Genomic DNA, 18,486 nt, shown 5'->3' with positions numbered 1-18,486 from the left:
TTGACTAATGGTAATTGCAAACAATTTGCCTATTCTTCCAGTATCTGGATGAGTGCTTTTCACTTTAGTCAATTTATTATGTGATAAAATCTGGCTGCTCAATCAAAGACATAAATGAAGATTTATTATTATAATTATTATTATTATTTCAGAACGATTAAAAAGGTCTTGCTTCTTTACCCTCAACAGGAGGAGGAGGACGACAGGCACTTTCTGCTATAAATTTGCACCAGGTGAAAATAGGAACAATTAGACATGATTCTATGTTTGACGTTTTGTGATATAGCATGTGCCGCAGTACCTTATCGATCCACTCGCTGACATGAAACATGGCCCATGTCACATTGCCTGCCCAACCCATGTTCCACATCACACATCAGTTTGTCACTGTTGGAGAATATCCGACGGCAACAACGCTAAATTTCACACAACATTTCTACTGTCAGCTTTATTAATTGCCGCTCGTGCTGTGACGCATTGTATTGTGATTATGATCACGAGTCCATGCCTGTTCCTTCCTGTTGAAAATAAATGCTGGTTCTGAGTACTAAGTTCTGAGCCTGATGTAACCTCGCTGCTGGACTCCCAAAGTGGATTAGCAGGGAGTTTATCAGCAGCAGCAGCAGCACACTTTGGCACTCACTGCTGTGGATACGAAGCTACAGAGAGGAGCGAGTCCTTGGCTTTGGTCAATAACAGCCCTAGGGTGCAGGTCAAGAAACTCTTTCGTGATCAATATATTCATGGCCACACTCTAATCTGCTATGTATTCTGTAAACACTCCAGTGGTTCACTCTATGAATAAGAAATTTAGCTTTTTATCTGAAATTCAATTCTGCTTTGATTTATCAGATTATTACTCAGTGCAGGAAAGAGGAAAGGGAAGGGGAAAGAAATGAATATCATTTTTCATGGAATTCCAGGAGGCGTATTTGGGTGTCGTGTCAGTCATGCTTGACATTCTACAAGGTATAGAATGTGACAGGGATAGGACAGATAAATTCTCCGTGGTTGTGCGTTGAAAATGAACGTAATTTTATTTCCACATGTCCATGACTGTCAGTATTATCTGTGGCAACCTCTTTCCCCCCAGAAAGACTGTCCGGTTTCAAAATTCCAATTAAAATTCATACATTGTAATGGATCACTAGATCTGATACCTCTCTAGTTCTATTTCTGAAACCATGCTCCCTTCCCCCATATTTGTAATCACCACAGTTCATTGGCCACATCATGCAACATTCATTGCAGATGTGTGAAGGGTTTCACTGTTTAGATTTGAGAATGAAAAGCGACAGCTCCCATATGCTTTCCTTCCTGTCCTTTGGACCACGATGGAGCATCTTGGACCTGCTGCAGACCAAACATGGCTGAGGGCTTTTACCACTGTCAGCTTTGACAAAGACCATCTGGGCCCACTCCATATGTGCTAACGTGTGGCTCAACATGATGCAGTTTAAGTCCTTTTCAAGAACCATTCAATGTGAGAGAGAGAGAGTAGAGCAGGAGAGAGAATTATTTATAAATTTATTAAGATGAAACAAAAAAGGGAAATCATGTAAAAGGGTTGGGAGCATTTAAACAATAGATATTTTAATTATTCTGTCATTTATTATTATTACCATTTAAGTGGTAACGTGTTTATTTACATAGTTGATTGGAATGAATGAGATGGGATATTTCTTTTATGGTCTATAGAGAGAGGTTAAAGAAACTAGATGTGCCATCCAGTGTGTCTTGATCAACTATAAGTGGCACGTAGATTATTGCAAAAAGTGGTTAATTTAAAGTGCGCTAACTACGATTTTATTGTTCTATAGCACAAACTGACCATCTGCTGTTGTTTGATATAGTTGCTGATCAATACCATTACCAATGCATCATAGATTATTTGGCCAGGTGCTGAGATTTGACTTTCTTGTAACAAAAAACCTCTGGCCCACATGTTCAACTGCTCAAATGCAACAGCAACACATTCAGTGAAAAAAAAAAAAAAAAGGGACAAAGCGGTATTTTATCTTTACTGCATTCTGTATTGTGATATACAGTATTATCTCATCACTACAGTAGATGTTTCTGATGGATCTCTCTCATCATTACTATTGTAAAAATGGGACTTTATTCTTTGCATTAATTACAGCCCACCGTAAACTGTGCCACCTGTCGATGACGCTGCAATTCCTTGGTTGCCAATAGAGGTCGATAAAACTCATAGTTTACTTAAAGCAACTTTGAAATGTAGCCTCTGGTGTACCATTGTTCTGCTGTAGGATGAGGATGATGAATTATTCAAACCAAAGCTCATATGCATTACTATATGCATTACTATACTAGCTGCCATCAGCAGCTGTCTTGGATTTGCACCTCGAAGGTAAAGTGTGGCACCTTTCCCTTTGTTCTTGTCATGTCACCTACCTGCCTGTGGCCTTGTTCCAGGAGCATGTTCATTCTTTTTAGACATCTTTACCTTCTCCTACACAGCAGTGGTACTCAACCTTGCCCTACTCAGGAGCCACACTGACAAAAAAAAAGCTTAAATTATTTTACTTGATTTGTTATTTATTTATTTTAAGTAGGACTTAAAAGGACCCATAAAGGAGCCGCATGTGGCTCTAGAGCCTCGGGTTGAGTATCACTGGTCTATAGTGAAAAGACTGGATAGATTACGGAGAGGTGAGAGAGAGGATCACATGTGACAAAAGCCCCATTAAAATGCAACATGTACCTGGATAATGCTACTGTATCCCAATAATGATCAATCTGATCATGTTCTCTGTATTTACATTTAATAATGTATCCAAGGCCGGATTAGTAGTCACATGGGATTAACCCCGGGTAAACCCATGCATTAATTCAGGGCTGAATGTATCTATAATTCATTTGTGTTCTCGTTGTTGGGAATTGGTGGTGGGGGGGGGGGGGCTGGTGATATTGTCGCATGGTGGGTGTTGAGTTGTTAGATGTGATGCTGTACAGCTGGATTTACTTTACCTTTGAGGCGGAGAGGCTTGTCTTCTCTTTCGTAGGAGGAAGCAGAAATGATGACAGGTTGTTTTTGCCTCAACAGTGTTTGCTGCTGCTCCATGGATGAGGTAGCAGGAGTGATGACTGTTGAGAGCGGAGGAGTCCTTCAGTAAAGCTGAGTGAATAGAAACTTCATTGTGACATTTCTACTTGGACGGTACTTTATTTTTTTTGTCTTTTCTGCCTTTAGTAAACCACAGAGCCACTGGAAGGCCTCCAAATCAAATCAGAGTTTAAAGGATAATTCCACTTATTTTCAACCTGGGCCTTATTTCCCTAGTTTTTCTCCTTCGCACGGACCATATTCTGATCTAATTTCCATCAATTACCTTACTGTAGAGCAGGGGTGCCCAAACCTTTTTGAATGGGAGCCAGATTAGATCATGTGAAAATACAGGGGGGGGGGGGGGTCAGCTGCTTCTCGCATCATATGGATTATTAAAAAATAAAAAAATAAAAATCACATACAATACAATTGTGTTCTAAGTGTTTTGTTTACCATCTGAAAATACATTAGTTCTGCTTCCTACTTGGTGCTTGTCTACAAACTCTATGATAGTGATGTCATCGTTAGGTAAATGGGAAAAAAACTTGCTTGTTTAACCAATACTGTGGAGGGCCACCTAATACTATATTTTGAGAGACAAGCCGAGGGCCGCTTAAAATCGGTCCACGGGCAGCAATTGGCCCCCGGGCCAGACTTTGGACATTCCTACTGTAGAGCTATATGACTCTTTTTTGTAGTCCCCCCCCCCTCACACACACACACACACACACACACAATTAATCTGCATAATGGAAAAAACTAAGAAAATAAGGCTCCGGTTGAAAATAACCACATTATCACCACCACACCATCACACCAGGTGTTAATGGCGTTAAAGGTCCTACACCTGGGGTACAAACCCACAAAGTGGTGGGTTCCAGTACATGGTGACATGGCGTGCACCTCCACCACCTAAACCACCAGGAGCCCACAGAACATGCTCATTCTTAACGGACGGATGAGTTTAGGTTCAGGTTCGAGGCTATAGAAACTACTGCAGGGATTGTAGCGTGACGGCTGCAGGGATTTTGGTGGAAACATTTTGCTGAACATCCAGATTCTAAATGAGATTAAACATGAAGCGAGCCACCTCCCCATTTGTTCTCTTCACATTGCTTTGAAGTAGTCAAGTGTTTTAAAGAGCACATTTTCTAAAAATGGATACAATTAAACTGCACTTATCTGAACTTTTTCTAGATAGATAAAACAGTCATTTTCTTAAATGACTGTTTTCTATCGATATTGAAAAGAGCAGCTTGGTTTCGAAGCCTATGTAGAAGCCATGGAAACAGTGGCCTATATTGGTTTTCACCTTTCACATCATCTAAGTGCATATACTTTCAAAATGCTTTTTATGGGCCCGTTTGTAGAAATAGGAAATGGATGTCCGGGTATGGTCTCTCCGCCCCCCCCCCCTTCACTAAGGAACCCTCATACCTCATCTGTCCCCCATCAGAGCCATAGGATCAGAGCACACAGATGTGAACTAGATTACTCCCCCTCTTCTTTACCCCTCCTCCTCCTGCCAGCCCCTCTTTCCACTGCAAAGAAAGAAATCATTGAGTTTCTGCCTTTTCTATAAACATCCCCTCCCTCCCCTCCCCTCCCCTCCCCTCCCCTCCCCTCCCCTCCCCTCCCAGCAGCAGACAGGGGCACACAGACGACCACACACTCCAGCCAAACCCTAATTGTGTGTGCGTGTGTCTGCATTTTTTTTTCTCTGACATGAAGAAGGAGACAGAGTGAGTATTTGCTCTCTGTGCTTGTGTGCATGGTTAGCCCTGAACCCATTTGAATCTTTTTACTTGATTAACAAACAAAAAAACGGTGGAAGTGGCAGAATTTAACTGTGAAAAGTTGCTGGAGTTAGGTAAGTTTATTTTTATGAAACTTTGAAATGTTGGCAGTAGTTTGACTATGACTGAAGGCTGATGACCATGTTATCCATTGGTAAGAGTAGTAACATCCTATTGCTCTATTATAATGGCATTTATAATCATTAGCCTATGTGCAGCAGCAGTTCCTCTGGCTGTAAAATGTGTTTATAGATGTGGATGCTTGCTTTAGAATCATAAACTTTCTCTTGTCTTTCTGTCTCGCCATTAATGTTGCCATTCTATGTTTCAAGCTTTACATGGTTGTCTATCACTTTTGTCAAAACTGAACTTGCTTGCTAGGCTACTGCTTTACTGCCAAAGTCCTTGTTGTCATAGCAACATGGAATGGATTGAGTAATGTGACACCTGCGACGCACACCTGTTGACATTTGGACAGGATGGGCCACAGCACAGGGCTGAGCTGCAGCCCAGGACAAACACTCCGATTATCTGTGACCGCCACAACTAAAGAGGAGGGGAAGAGGCAGATTATGAAAGTCAATAAACTGCAGATTACTGAGGCTGGACAGATCCCCCCCATCCCCCCCCTTTCTTTAGGTCCACAAAAACTTATTGCACCAGGCTCATACACTCTCTTTGGCTTGACCATCCTAAATGTGAAGCCATCGCTATTACCTGCACAATATGAAATGTAAATCTATTTTCCAGAGATTGCCAAATTGAGTGCAATTCTGCGACTGACTTCATAATTTATTTCGATCTCATATATTGCATGACATGCAGTGTGCACCGATCTCAAATGCTACAATGTGCACTCACATACTCTACGATTTAATCAAAGTCACTTGACATTGCATGAAAAGTCAGCGTATGACAGAGACATATTCCCGCACTGTTTAAACATCACTTAACCAGTTTTATTAAACGTTACATAACATTATTATATTGCATATATTAAACTTTACAGAACATTATTATATTGCATACCGTATATCACATTATTATATATGTTAATGTTATCACATGATTATATATGTTCTTAAAAAGTTTGTAATGTCTTACATTTGGCAAGTTGATAAATACAAATGCATTAAATGCATTCATTAATTCACGTAGGAATATTATTCCTGCTGATTCCCTCCACCAATCACAGTCCAGTGTCTTGGCCTGTGAACCTTTTATTTAGGGGTGGATTTTTTTTTTTTATGATTTATTTAATGTTTGATGTACATGTGTATCTGATCTGTAATTGCTTTGAATGCCAAATAAACCAAACCAAACCAAACCAAAATTCATTCATTCCCTTACTGTAGTTATGACACAGACAAGTCAATTGTCTCTGTCAAACTGCTTGTTGGAAGCTGACAATCAATCACCACCTCATCAGCATTATGTGCAAACCTTACATTCTGACCCATTCTATAAGGCTTTGCTACAGAAGATGAAGAACCACTAAACAAAGAGTTCTTCAAGAACTCACAAGAAGAACTGAAATCTTCTCCTGCTATCTTCTGAGCTATTGGCAGTCCTCTGTGCTCCTTCTGCAGGCATGCCTTGGCTATTTTAAGCCAGAAGAAAAGTCAGCCTATAAAAGCCACTACACAATGACGGAACCATCCCAGCAAAGCCAAAAAAGGTCACCACCTCGAGAGTGTAACACAAACACCATTTAAATTAGACCCTACTCGAGCAAGGCAGCATGGAAAAATGTGCAGACATTTTCCAAAGACAAAGGCAATTGCTCCTGCCAATCTGGGATACAGAGAGGAGCATGTGTGCTTCTAGTTAGCGCGGCTTTTTTAGACGCACAGTTAATGTCACTCCTCTGACTTGGGCCTTTTACTGCTGATTAAACACAGACACAGTAAAGTTCGACTGAAGAAGGACATTAAATTTCCACTGGGCTATATTCTGTCATTTTGTCACTCCATGTCATACGCGTTTGATTTATACAAGTCCAAAGAAGTGCAGTAAAGCTTCAGAATAATACAATGTTTTGGTCTCATTGTGTTTTGCACTACTCTAACTATAAATCTCCACTGAATATGGAGACGCCTTTTTTGATAGAAATTGCATTTCAATCAATCGCAATCATCTTCTAATCTCACCTCAACCGATGCTGTCCATTAAATTCCCTTGCGGGTGTGCTTTGGATTGTGCCGACCCCCTCGAAGAAATAAGTTAAAAGCCAGTGAAAAGTTTTGATTGAGACGACTTTCTCTGACGTTCCTAAGAATCTGGGCCCAGTTGCACAAAGCACCTTAGGTTAAGATTTCCCTTAGAGTCAGAGTTAAGAGGTGTCCATAAAATAGAATCGGCTGCACAAAACACCCTTAAATCTTCTCCATAAGGTTAAACATTTTAAGGAAAACATAAGCACAAGATTTAAGGGTGTTTTGTGCAGCCGATTCTATTTTATGGACACCTTAATCCTGACTCTAAGGGAAATCTTAACCTAAGGTGCTTTGTGCAACTGAGTCCTGGACACTTGAAGGCACACAGTGTGGGCCCTGTAGTCGGTGATGTGTACTACAGTAGGAGGACACAGATTGATTGGTTACAGGCAGGTTGACCATAATAATACTTATCTGTTACTGCGTGACGCTGCTGCTGTTGTGAATCCACTGAAGCCCATTCGTTTGAGAATGTGATAAAGCAATCTATTTTCTATAAGCATGGAAACGCATATCCTCATCGTGACATGCGTCAGCTCAGAAAAGACTCATTAAATCTGAATCGTTCCAGAGGGTGATATCGGCTCATCTGGCACAATGCATGTATGCATATATGCCAATGTATGCATGTATGCCAATCAAAAGAGATGATGTACTATATACCCTGATATTATGCAGGATTGATATGCGTGTCTGCTTTGCATTGCATTCTGGGTTGGTTTGAAGGTGTAGTGTTTACTACTGTTCTTACAGCCCTCATAACATCTGTGAGGTCACCATTGAAAGTAATTAGAAACAGAGGGAGAGCGACAGAGCAGCCAACAGTAGGTGTTTTACGAGTCCGGGCTCAGGCCACACCGCAGCTCATCTGGAAATAAATAGACAATTTTACAGTGTCCCACTTTAATAGCACACATTCTAAAGTTTGCGTTTCTCAATGATACATGGCAGCAATGGATCCCCGATTCAAATTGTCAATTCGGCTATGAGAAGTTGAAATAGTTTTCAAGCACAGTGAGAAAGTAAAACTATGCTAACTGGGTTACTGCTGAAACCAAATGTGCTCTGACAGCAGAAAAAAACCTCTGTGATTCCTCCGGCTCTCAGATTCTCCGGGCCGCGTGTCTCAAATGTATTTCCAGATGCTGTGGAAAGGCAGCGCGTTTTGGAAGTGTGCAAAGTGATCCAGTGAAGACACGGCTGTTGTCTGACTGCACACTGTAATGATGATGCAGGCAGAGGAAGGTCACTCGCTCTGAGGGAACAAAGCCAGTCCCATCATGCTCGGCAAATAGAAAGGGAAACAAAAGCAGCTGGCTTCTCTGTACCCTCTCGCGTGTTGTCAACAACACCCAAGTGGTGAATAGATGTTATGAAAGATCCTCTTATATAGTACGTCTCTGTTCACCGGGAAAGAAAAACACAAACACGGCTACATGGACTAAGTCAGCTTTCACGGCACCTGCGTGATGCAACACAGACATCTGCTAATCCCCGGCCGGCACAACCACAGAGCGTCTCTGTGAACCTTCTAAAAAGTATTCGTAACCATAACACTGAGTCACAACTTTAACGCAATGTTTTCACAAGTCTAGCAATAGACAGCAGCAAAGACAGCAGTAAAAAAAAAAAACATTTCTGGAGGAGAAGCTTGCATTTTCACTATAAAAAAAAAGCCAGAGATATGAATATCTATCTGTACTATAATTCCGGTAGTGTGTGTATGTGTGTCTCTGTGTCCTTCGCATATCTCGAGGGTCGTACGTCGGATCGACTTCAAACTTGGGGAGTGCGCCTAGGGGGACCTGACAGAGTTCAGTGCCCAATTTTGTGCAATTCTGCATAGCGCCACATACTGGCAACACAAAAAAGCGTTTTTATCTCGAGAACTTCAACTTCGACTTCAAACTTGGGCAGTGCGATGCTGGGAACCCGACAGAGTGCAGTGCCGGATTTCGTGCTATTCAGCATAGCGCCACCTACTGGCAACGCAAAAAGCGATTCATCTCTAACCATTTGTCCGATCGACTTCAAACTTGGGGAGTGCGCTGCTGGGAACCCGATAGAGTGCAGTGCCGAATTCTGTGCAATTCAGATACGCACATAGTCATAGCGCCACCTACTGACAACACGTGTGCGCTGCTGGGGACCCCAGAAAGTGCAGTCTCGAATTTCCTGCAATTCGACCGATTGGGGGGAGCGGTACAAGCAGGGGGAGGATGGGAGTTGAAGAGTGGGAGAGCATGATGTGTGAATGGGGGAAGGGGAGGGAGGGGAACGGGCACTGCATTAACACGTTAAGTGCCATAGCCGAGATAATTCGTCTTACATAATCCAACGCTTGAGTGCCAGAGCCGAGTTTACTCGTCTTACATAAACATTTTTTTTTTTTGACGGTGGGACATCAATCAACAACTTTTACATCTTCGAGATCACTATTGGAGCAAGAGAATGTGTATAATCTATTTTACCGACCCACTAAGTGTTGACAGTGCTCCCCCAGACGGCCGAAATCAAAGAAAAAACTGCCGCGGGAGCAAGCCATTCAAGGAAATGGCGAGGCGATTTTACAGTAATCCATTTCAGACTTGTCTTGCCCGAGAGCGGCCGCGCGCAGGCAGTAGCACACAGAGAGCGGAGAGCGATTTGCAAAATAGATTATAGGTGAAACACACTTTGAAACACCTCAGAAAGGCCAGAATCAACATCTGCCCATCGCCCACGCATTCCCCGGCCCATCTTGACTCGCACAAGGAGCGTCCGCACGCAGGCAAGCAGGCAGGCAGGCACGCAGGCAGGCAGGCAGGCAGCAGCAACGCGCTTCTGACACGCCCGCTGTAGAGCCAGGAGGAAGGAGGAGAAGACACACGGAGGGAGGAGTTTGAATGAGAGGGGTGTTTCCTGTTGTTATGGAGGAAATTACTGTTCAAAACTATTGTTTAGAATGTCTGACGGTCTTACTGATGCCAAAAATGAATGGTTAAAGTGACTGTTTCACAAAAAGCCATTTATCTCTGAATAAATTTCCAGACGCTGAAACCATGCTGTACTCAACGGCTAATATCTACATAACTACTAACTCTGCAAACTAACTCTTTTAGACAGAGAAAGCACACATTCTATTAGTTATTTTTAGATGATTGGTGTTCATGAATTCTTAACAGAAAATAATCCTCGGCTGTTGTAAAATGAGCCAGAATCGTCAAAAACACCCCTGGCACAACTTACCTACAGGATTGAAAACATGGCTGGCACTCAATGTGTTAATAAAGATTTAATTCTAACAAAAGTCACAGCCATTGTACTGGAATATAACAGTCCATTTCTCTTCTCTTAGAGATGTACACACTTGCCAGTAGTGTGTATTATCCATCATTGGTAATGTGGGCCTTGGCAACTGATGAAAGCAAGACCTCTCCCATCTCCCATCTCTGTGTAGTTTTACTCGATCGAACTCGCACCATAACAAACAGAATTCTTGGACAAGAATATACAAAATACAAATAGGCCTCACCCCTCACCCCTCACCGGAAAAAACAATGGAGATGATTGTGGATTACAGGAAGCACAAAGCCCCACCTTCCCCCATCACCCTGGGTGACTCCCCAGTCAACACTGTGGAGTCCTTCCGCTTCCTGGGGACCATCATCAGCCAGGACCTAAAATGGGAGCTGAACATCAGAGCTCTCACCAAGAAGGCACAGCAGAGGATGTACTTTGTGCGGCAGCTGAAGAAATTCAAAGTGCCAAAGGCCACGATGGTGCACTTCTACACCTCCATCGTTGAGTCCATCCTCACCTCCTCCATCACCGTCTGGTATGCTGCTGCCACTCTCAAAGACATCAACAGACTTCAGCGCATCATCCGCTGCGCTGAGAAGATAATCGGATGCAACCTGCCATCTCTCCAGGACCTGCATGCAGCCAGGACACTGAAGCGGTCTCGCAAGATCATGGCCGACCCCTCCCACCCTGGCCACAAACTCTTTAAGACACTCCCCCACGGCAAGAGACTGAGGTCTGCCAAGAACAGAACCACCCGCCACAAGACCAGCTTCTTCCCAACCGCCATCAGCCTCACCAACAAGGCCCGGAAACCCCTTCCGCCATGGGCCTCACCAACAACCCCCCCCCCCCACACACACACACACACACACAAACTCACTACCTCCTCCTAAACTCAACTGAACTCCCCCCCCCCATAAAACTGGAACTCATACTGTATCTAATTTAATGCCTGTCTAACTGGTACTGTAAATTCATGTAAATTCCCTGCACATTAATGCCTATTTAACTTAGCCTGTAAGTTTCATGTACATTCAATGTAAACTCTTATGTAACTCTGACTGTAAATTCATGTAAATCCACTGCCTATTTAACGTCTATTTAACTCAGTCTGTAAATCTCATGTAAATCCAACGTAAATTCATATTTATCATCCACAGAACACTTCACCGTTCATGTACATATTGTATATATTGACTCGATTTGATTCGATTTGATTGCACTTGCAACTTTGCGATTGTCTTTAGTTATCTTCCTACTTCTTATCTCTGTATATTGATGTGACCGCTACGCTGCATACAGACACTAAGACAAATTCCTCGTATGTAACTTGCATACTGTGGCAATAAAAGTGATTCTGATTCTGTGTAGAGTAGAGTAGAAGAGTAGAAAATCTTTATTGTCCCCAGATGGGGCAATTTGATTCACTTGTTTGCGAGTGTTCCTTTTTACGTCTCCAGACTCTCAATATATTTCCTAATGGTTGTTTCTTCGGTGTAGGTAAGATTTGTATTTTTATGTGATGTCGTGTGCCTTCGTTCGTTTGGAAGTCTGAGGACTGTAATTGCTGGGTTCAACTCTCGAGGAATTGTAGCGGTAAAACAAAGTCCTTGAGTAATTAGGGCTTGTTAGTGCTTCATTGATTTCTTAGGAGTCAATGTGCTAACTGTCCTGCAGTGAGGGAGGGGACCATCACTGAAAACAACAAAACAAGCAAAGAACATGTTGGGTAAAATATTCAATCCAATCCACAATTCAATTCAGTTCAGTTCAGTTCAGTTCAATTTATTTCAATTCTCAATTCAATTCCACTGTGTCCCAAAAGGCAGATTTGGTTTGTGAACTGGGCTTGCAATATAAATAAACAATAAAAACATAATACTACTAATATTCCATAGTGAGTAGTATCAATGGTGTATTGTATACTATAAGCTGCAGGCAAAGGAAATGTTAGCCGGCAAACCATACATTGATTTAAAATGATAACTGATGGAGTATGCAGTGTGAGTATTACATTTATGCACCACAACGGCATTGGCATATTAAAGATTAATGAAGACATTTCTACATAATGGGATTTTACACTGTGCTAAAAGGCAGATTGACCTGCAATAAAGGTGTGAAGGTCATGAGACAAATCTGAACCCATGAAATGAAATGCAGTTTAGCCCGCCACACGCTGCTGCTGGTGTAATGTGTCACGGAAGCAACAGAACGTTCTGAAGATGGAGAACGCAAAGTCCAATTCAAACTACTTCAGATTGGATTCATTAACAAACACACTACTGTGATTATTTTGATTCACTAGTCTGCAAACTTTACTGTGTTTATCCCGCAATGACTCTGAGAGTTGAGTGCTGAAGCTGATTATTTAGAAAGGTGCTACTTGGTATTTAAATTGTTTGGCATTTTCATGCTTTATTAGACAGAAAGACAGGAAGGTATGGGAGAGGGTGAGAGGATGAGGACATGCAGCCAATGACTGTGGGCCGGATTTGAACCCGGGTCGCTGCGGGTAGCTGAGCCCTATGGTACGCGCTGTACTCAGTGAGCCACCGGGGGACCCCGAGGCTCCATACTGAGTATTTTCTCAGTGCTACCAGTGATATGCATTTTTAGTGAAAACCTAAGATGAAGAGTTAAACTGAAGATGTTGAATCACATATTGATGTTTCCCCCCCATCTGAGCAGTATGAGATCATGAAGATTTCTTTACTGAGGAGATTGTGTGAAAGAGTTCATTCTGAGGGAACCATGTAGGGGTGACCGCAAATAGTCGAGAGATAATTGGTTCGAAGGAGCCTGAATCGACTGTCAATCTCACAGTCGAATAGAATAGAATAGAATAGAATAGAATAGAATAGAATAGAATAGAATAATAATTACCCCACCAGAGGTGAAAATACACTGGGCCATGTCTACTCAAATATCAAAAATGCATACAACGCCTTCCCCTCCCCCCATTTGGGCCCATCTTGAACCAGTCTGCCAATAAACATCAGACTTGCCCCCGACCTGCACTGCACTGGCATTTACACACAAAATACCATAGGATGCTATATGACTATTTACTGACGGCACTGCACTTTAAGGTCATACATCTAGAGACGTCATGCACACACGAATCACGATATGAATGCTGATCTTAGTCTTTTCTATGCTTATTTTATTCTATTATCTTTTATCCTTATTTATTTATACGTATAGTGGTATATGTGGGATTTTTAGACTTATATTTTTTCTTATTCCTCCTATGTAGCTTGGTACTGCACACTGAATTTCATTGTACAAGTTACAATGACAATAAAGGCATTCTATTCTATCCCAAATAGTCGATGATTCGTTCGAAGGAGCCTGAATCGACTGCCAATCTCAGAGTCGAATAGTCGCAAAATGTGATTATGAATCAAGGATCATTCCATTCCGGCTGTACGGGGGTGTTGAATGTCTGATTTTACAAATAATTGCTTGGTTTCTCCCAATAGATTGTTATATATCGCCAATTATGGTATAAGTATCAGTCTAGTCGCAATTAAAAAACAAACTACACAAGCTCATGCCAATGGATTTTCTGATTGCCAGATAGTCTTATTAAAAAAAGAAGAAAAAATGAATAGTTGAATATTCGTATTGAACAGCCAAGTCCGATTCAACTGACAGAATTCGGAGTCGGGTACAGCCCTAGAACCATGAGCAGTCCATAGTTTTACTATAGATTTGCTTTGTAAGGATAGCTTATGATACAGGCTATTGTGCTGTTTCAAATTTGGATGAACCTCAATGTATGTAATGTACATTGTCTGTGTTAAATCCTAAAAATGGCATTCCACGCGGTCTATATGAGCTTTTTCATCTGTTCACATCACGTGCATTCAAAGTCACTCACCTCCTCCTCTTTCCAGGTCACCATGTGGCGCTGTTGGATGCCCTTCGTCTTGTTCTGGGTATCCCTGGCAACCCCAACGCTGTGCCAAAGCGGGGATGGTGACTGGGGTTCAGGCGTTGACATTTCCTCCGCTATAATGGCCGCCAATCACAGCTCCCAGGCAGCCGGTGATGAACCTGCGAGGACGACAAACAACCTGATCATGCCGCTGTCATTCTCACCATCGCCATCGGCCTCACCTACGCTGCTCTATGGTCCCCAGCCAGACAAGTGCTCCGTCCACTTCAACACCAACACCCTTTCAGCTCGAAGGCTTAAGGCCCAGAGAGAGGAGCTGGCGTATCTGAAGGCCATCCAGCATGGAAACCAGGCGGTGATGGAGAACTTGGTGCAGTATGTGGGGGCAGAGCTGGGCGAGCAGAGCTACACAGATGTGATCCAGGAGAACATCGTGGGCATCAGGGAGGATCACGTCAGCTGCCGAGGCGTGGTAGAGAAGGCTGTCCAGGATCTAGAGAAGCAACTGGAAGGGGAGGTCTTGGAGGCCCTCGCTGGGATGCATAAGTGAGTGGAATTAATCAGCTGTTCGTGAAGTTAATAAGAACATTTTTGAGCTGTTTGGGGGGGGAAATCAAAGGCTAAAATGCATGTAGAAGGTAGTGAGCTAGCGTAAGTTCGGCAGATGGTTGTTGGTGTACTGAGAAAGTAAAGAAATGAATAGCTGTAAGCAACACAGTCACAGATATAGAAATATGTGAGCAAGAATCTGTGTTCACATTATGGTAGAAGAGACAGGAGATTCTTCCTGATTTACAACATTAGACTGTACATACCGGTGTACATAGTGGCCTTTATTACTTAGTTTCAAGGCTATGTAGGAAAGTCAGGTAGAAAATTGGTTTGAAAGGCTACTTGCACTAGCACAACAAAATGTATTTTCACACAATTTTCTTTTTTTTATTGGATTGTTCCCCTCCTGCTCACCTTTCTGATCCTTTAATCGGTCATATTTCTGTAGTACCACATATCATTCCATCTATTCCTTTGCATACGCTATCATCATACCTAGCTCTGACAGCTACTGACTGCATGCTTTACAGCCCCAACACACCACCATACGCCAATCCCACGCTGAAGTAACGCAGCGCAGAGGCGGTTTCATTTCAGCGTCTTTGTCAACAGGCGAGACCGATCACACCAGCCGCAGCGCTTTGCCTCGCCACGCAGCGCTGCACGCGTGCTGCAGCGTAGCTTCAGCTTCTGTTCTATTTTTCAAGCGTGCAGCGTGCTGCACGTGAGCAGCCAGGCATGAAGTCAATGCAAGCTGTGAGCGGGGAGAAGGGCAGGGCCGGGCAAAACAGAGCGAGACGTGGACAAAACAGAGTGCTTCTGGTGTGAATGAATGGCGAGGCTGATTCAGCGCTGCTTCTGAGATGCCTATGTTGAACCAAGCCTGATTCCCTATCACAGCCAAACTTAACACCTTAAGTGCCATAGCCGAAATAATTCGTCTTACATAATCCAACGCTTAAGTGCCAGAGCCGAGTTTACTCGTCTTACATAAACATTTTTTTTTTTTGACGGTGGGACATCAATCAACAACTTTTACATCTTCGAGATCACTATTGGAGCAAGATAATGTGTATAATCTATTTTACCGACCCACTAAGTGTTGACAGTGCTCCCCCAGACGACCGAAATCAAAGAAAAAACTGCCGCGGGACCAAGCCGTTCAAGGAAATGCCGTGGCGATTTTACAGTAATCCATTCAAGACTTGTCTTGCCTGAGAGCGGCCGCGCACCGGCAGCAGCACACAGAGAGCGGAGAGCGATTTGCAAAATAGATCATAGGTGAAACACACTTTGAAACACCTCAGAAAGGCCAGAATCAACATCTGCCCATCGCCCACGCATTCCCCGGCCCATCTTGACTCGCACAAGGAGCGTCCGCACGCAGGCAAGCAGGCAGGCAGGCACACAGGCAGGCAGCAGCAAAAGCGCTTCTGACACGCCCGCTGTACAGCCAGGAGGAAGGAGGAGAAGACACACGGAGGGAGGAGTTTGAATGAGAGGGGTGTTTCCTGTTGTTATGGAGGAAATTACTGTTCAAAACTATTGTTTAGAATGTCTGACGGTCTTACTGATGCCAAAAATGAATGGTTAAAGTGACTGTTTCACAAAAAGCCATTTATCTCTGAATAAATTTCCAGACGCTGAAACCATGCTGTACTCAACGGCTAATATCTACATAACTACTAACTCTGCAAACTAACTCTTTTAGACAGAGAAAGCACACATTCTATTAGTTATTTTTAGATGATTGGTGTTCATGAATTCGTAACAGAAAAGAATCCTCAGCTGTTCTAAAATGAGCCAGAATCGTCAAAAACACCCCTGGCACAACTTACCTACAGGAATGAAAACATGGCTGGCATTCAATGTGTTAAGAATAAGCGGGCCACTTTGAACTGTGAAAATCTTCCCGGGCCCACCCAACCCTTTACTCATAAAGCTATGATCAATCATAAGACAATGCAGTGCAAATTAATACTCCATCCACATCCAAAAACTGAGGCAAAATACCCCAAAGCCCAATAGCCAACAGTTTCTTCCCCCTTACTCATCAGAGGTATTTGTGTGCATGACACAGATTAGATATTTGTTGAGACAAACTGTGATGAGCAACAACAGAAGAAAATCAATCCACAAGCTATTAATGCTATTAATGTCTCCATGGACAGACATTTGACATTACTAAGGTCAGGCTCTACAAAATTAAGAACTTTTTATGTAAAATGCATGCAAAGGCTGTGGAAAATGCTATCTTAAAGGGGAGACTTGTGGATAGGCTACCCAAAGAAACCATTCTCATTCAAATATCTTGAGGTGACAGGTCAAGGGACCCCTTTGAAATAGTTTTTCTCTCGCCAAAGTTTTGACTAACTTCAGAGTGTTATTTAGCTCCCTTCCCCACAAGCTAGCATGGATGCATCAGGTCATCTCATATGATACCAGAAACTTCACTCTGGCTTTAAAACTAAGACCACTACAGCCTCGGAAAGACAGTAACGGGAGAAATGACCAATCGGGGGCACAGCGGGAGAAAGCAATCTGGAGTTTTGGTTCTGCAGGTATGCCTCTCACGACCCACCTGCAGTACCTTCATGGCCCACCAGTGGGCTGCGGCCCACACTTTGGGAATCACTGACCTATTATATCATTATTACAAACTCCAGAGCTGTTTCCCACTGACTCTGGACCTCATCCTAACAAATCGTTGACACATACCTAACGTGTGTTCTGTCCTCAGCTCTTCTCCTCTCTCTCCATCTGGCCCTGTTCCCCTCTCCCTCCTGATGTCTGTTCCTCTCTCCTTCCCCCTCACGCTCCCGGCTGACTCGCGCTGTTTGTCTTGCTGAACAGAATCAGAGCAGAGTCCCTGGCCTTTGAAGACATGCTTCGTGCAGCAGCAGACGTCGCCGGCAGGCTGGAGATCTCATCGCAGGCCCTGCATGCTTCATTCACCAAGCAGCTGAAAGGCGCCGTCAAGATCCGTCGCTAAGGAAGTGTTGAAAAGCGTTGCACAGCGATCGCAGGTGCCGTGCTCTAACTTGCATTTAATGATGTCTGGCATCCGTTGCGAGACACAAAGCTAAACGAACCCTCCTGCAATTATATTTTTTAAGTATGTCCATGTGCTTTGCAGCAGCACTTAAGATGCAACTTTGTGTCCAGCCCAGCCACTACATCAATAAAGTAGTGACATTACACTTCTCAGTTCGTGGGAATCAACAGGACTTAGAAAAGGAAACTTTGACAGGAAGGTTGCTACCTTCAAATAACATGATCCATGAAAGAACTTATAAAAAGGGAATTGTGGGGAACAGAAAGCATCCCCCCCCCCCACCCCGCTATCACTGATTGTAAAAAGGCAAAGACAAGAGGATATACAAACCCAAATATTTTCCGTCCGGGCATTATTTCTGGAAATCTGTGAAGTAAACATGGCGACAGCGTGTGGTGCGAGCGAGAGCCAAGCTGAGTGTTTATGGATCGTGATCTATTGGCCTTCAGAGAGCAAACAGAGTGGCTTGGCTTTGTTAGTTTTCTCCATAGGAAGCTATGGATTGACCATCTGGTTTCCAGGGTAAGGATGGAGGCCCGGGATCAGCTTAGAATGACTGTTTAAATTGAGATTTATTTTTTCCATGTGGGGGAAAAGAACTATGGGAG

At 43.1% G+C, this 18,486-nt stretch overlaps 1 protein-coding gene across 1 annotated transcript; it reads left to right on the top strand.

Moving 5' to 3' along the window:
* Nucleotides 1-4,693: 4,693 nt before the first annotated feature.
* On the top strand, nt 4,694-17,815 carry LOC310782382 (uncharacterized protein; the record flags this gene model as incomplete). Its single annotated transcript, XM_083643047.1, has 3 exons — nt 4,694-4,812; nt 14,270-14,817; nt 17,677-17,815. The coding sequence occupies exons 2-3, from the start codon at nt 14,276-14,278 to the stop codon at nt 17,813-17,815; spliced, it is 681 nt and encodes a 226-aa protein (XP_083499173.1). The 5' UTR covers nt 4,694-4,812; nt 14,270-14,275.
* Between the last annotated feature and the right edge of the window lie 671 nt (nt 17,816-18,486).

The sequence above is a fragment of the Poromitra crassiceps genome (assembly GCF_964638095.1).
Source record: "Poromitra crassiceps genome assembly, chromosome: 9".
Classification (NCBI taxonomy): Eukaryota; Metazoa; Chordata; class Actinopteri; order Beryciformes; family Melamphaidae; genus Poromitra; species Poromitra crassiceps.
This window is presented reverse-complemented; position numbering and strand designations above follow the sequence as displayed.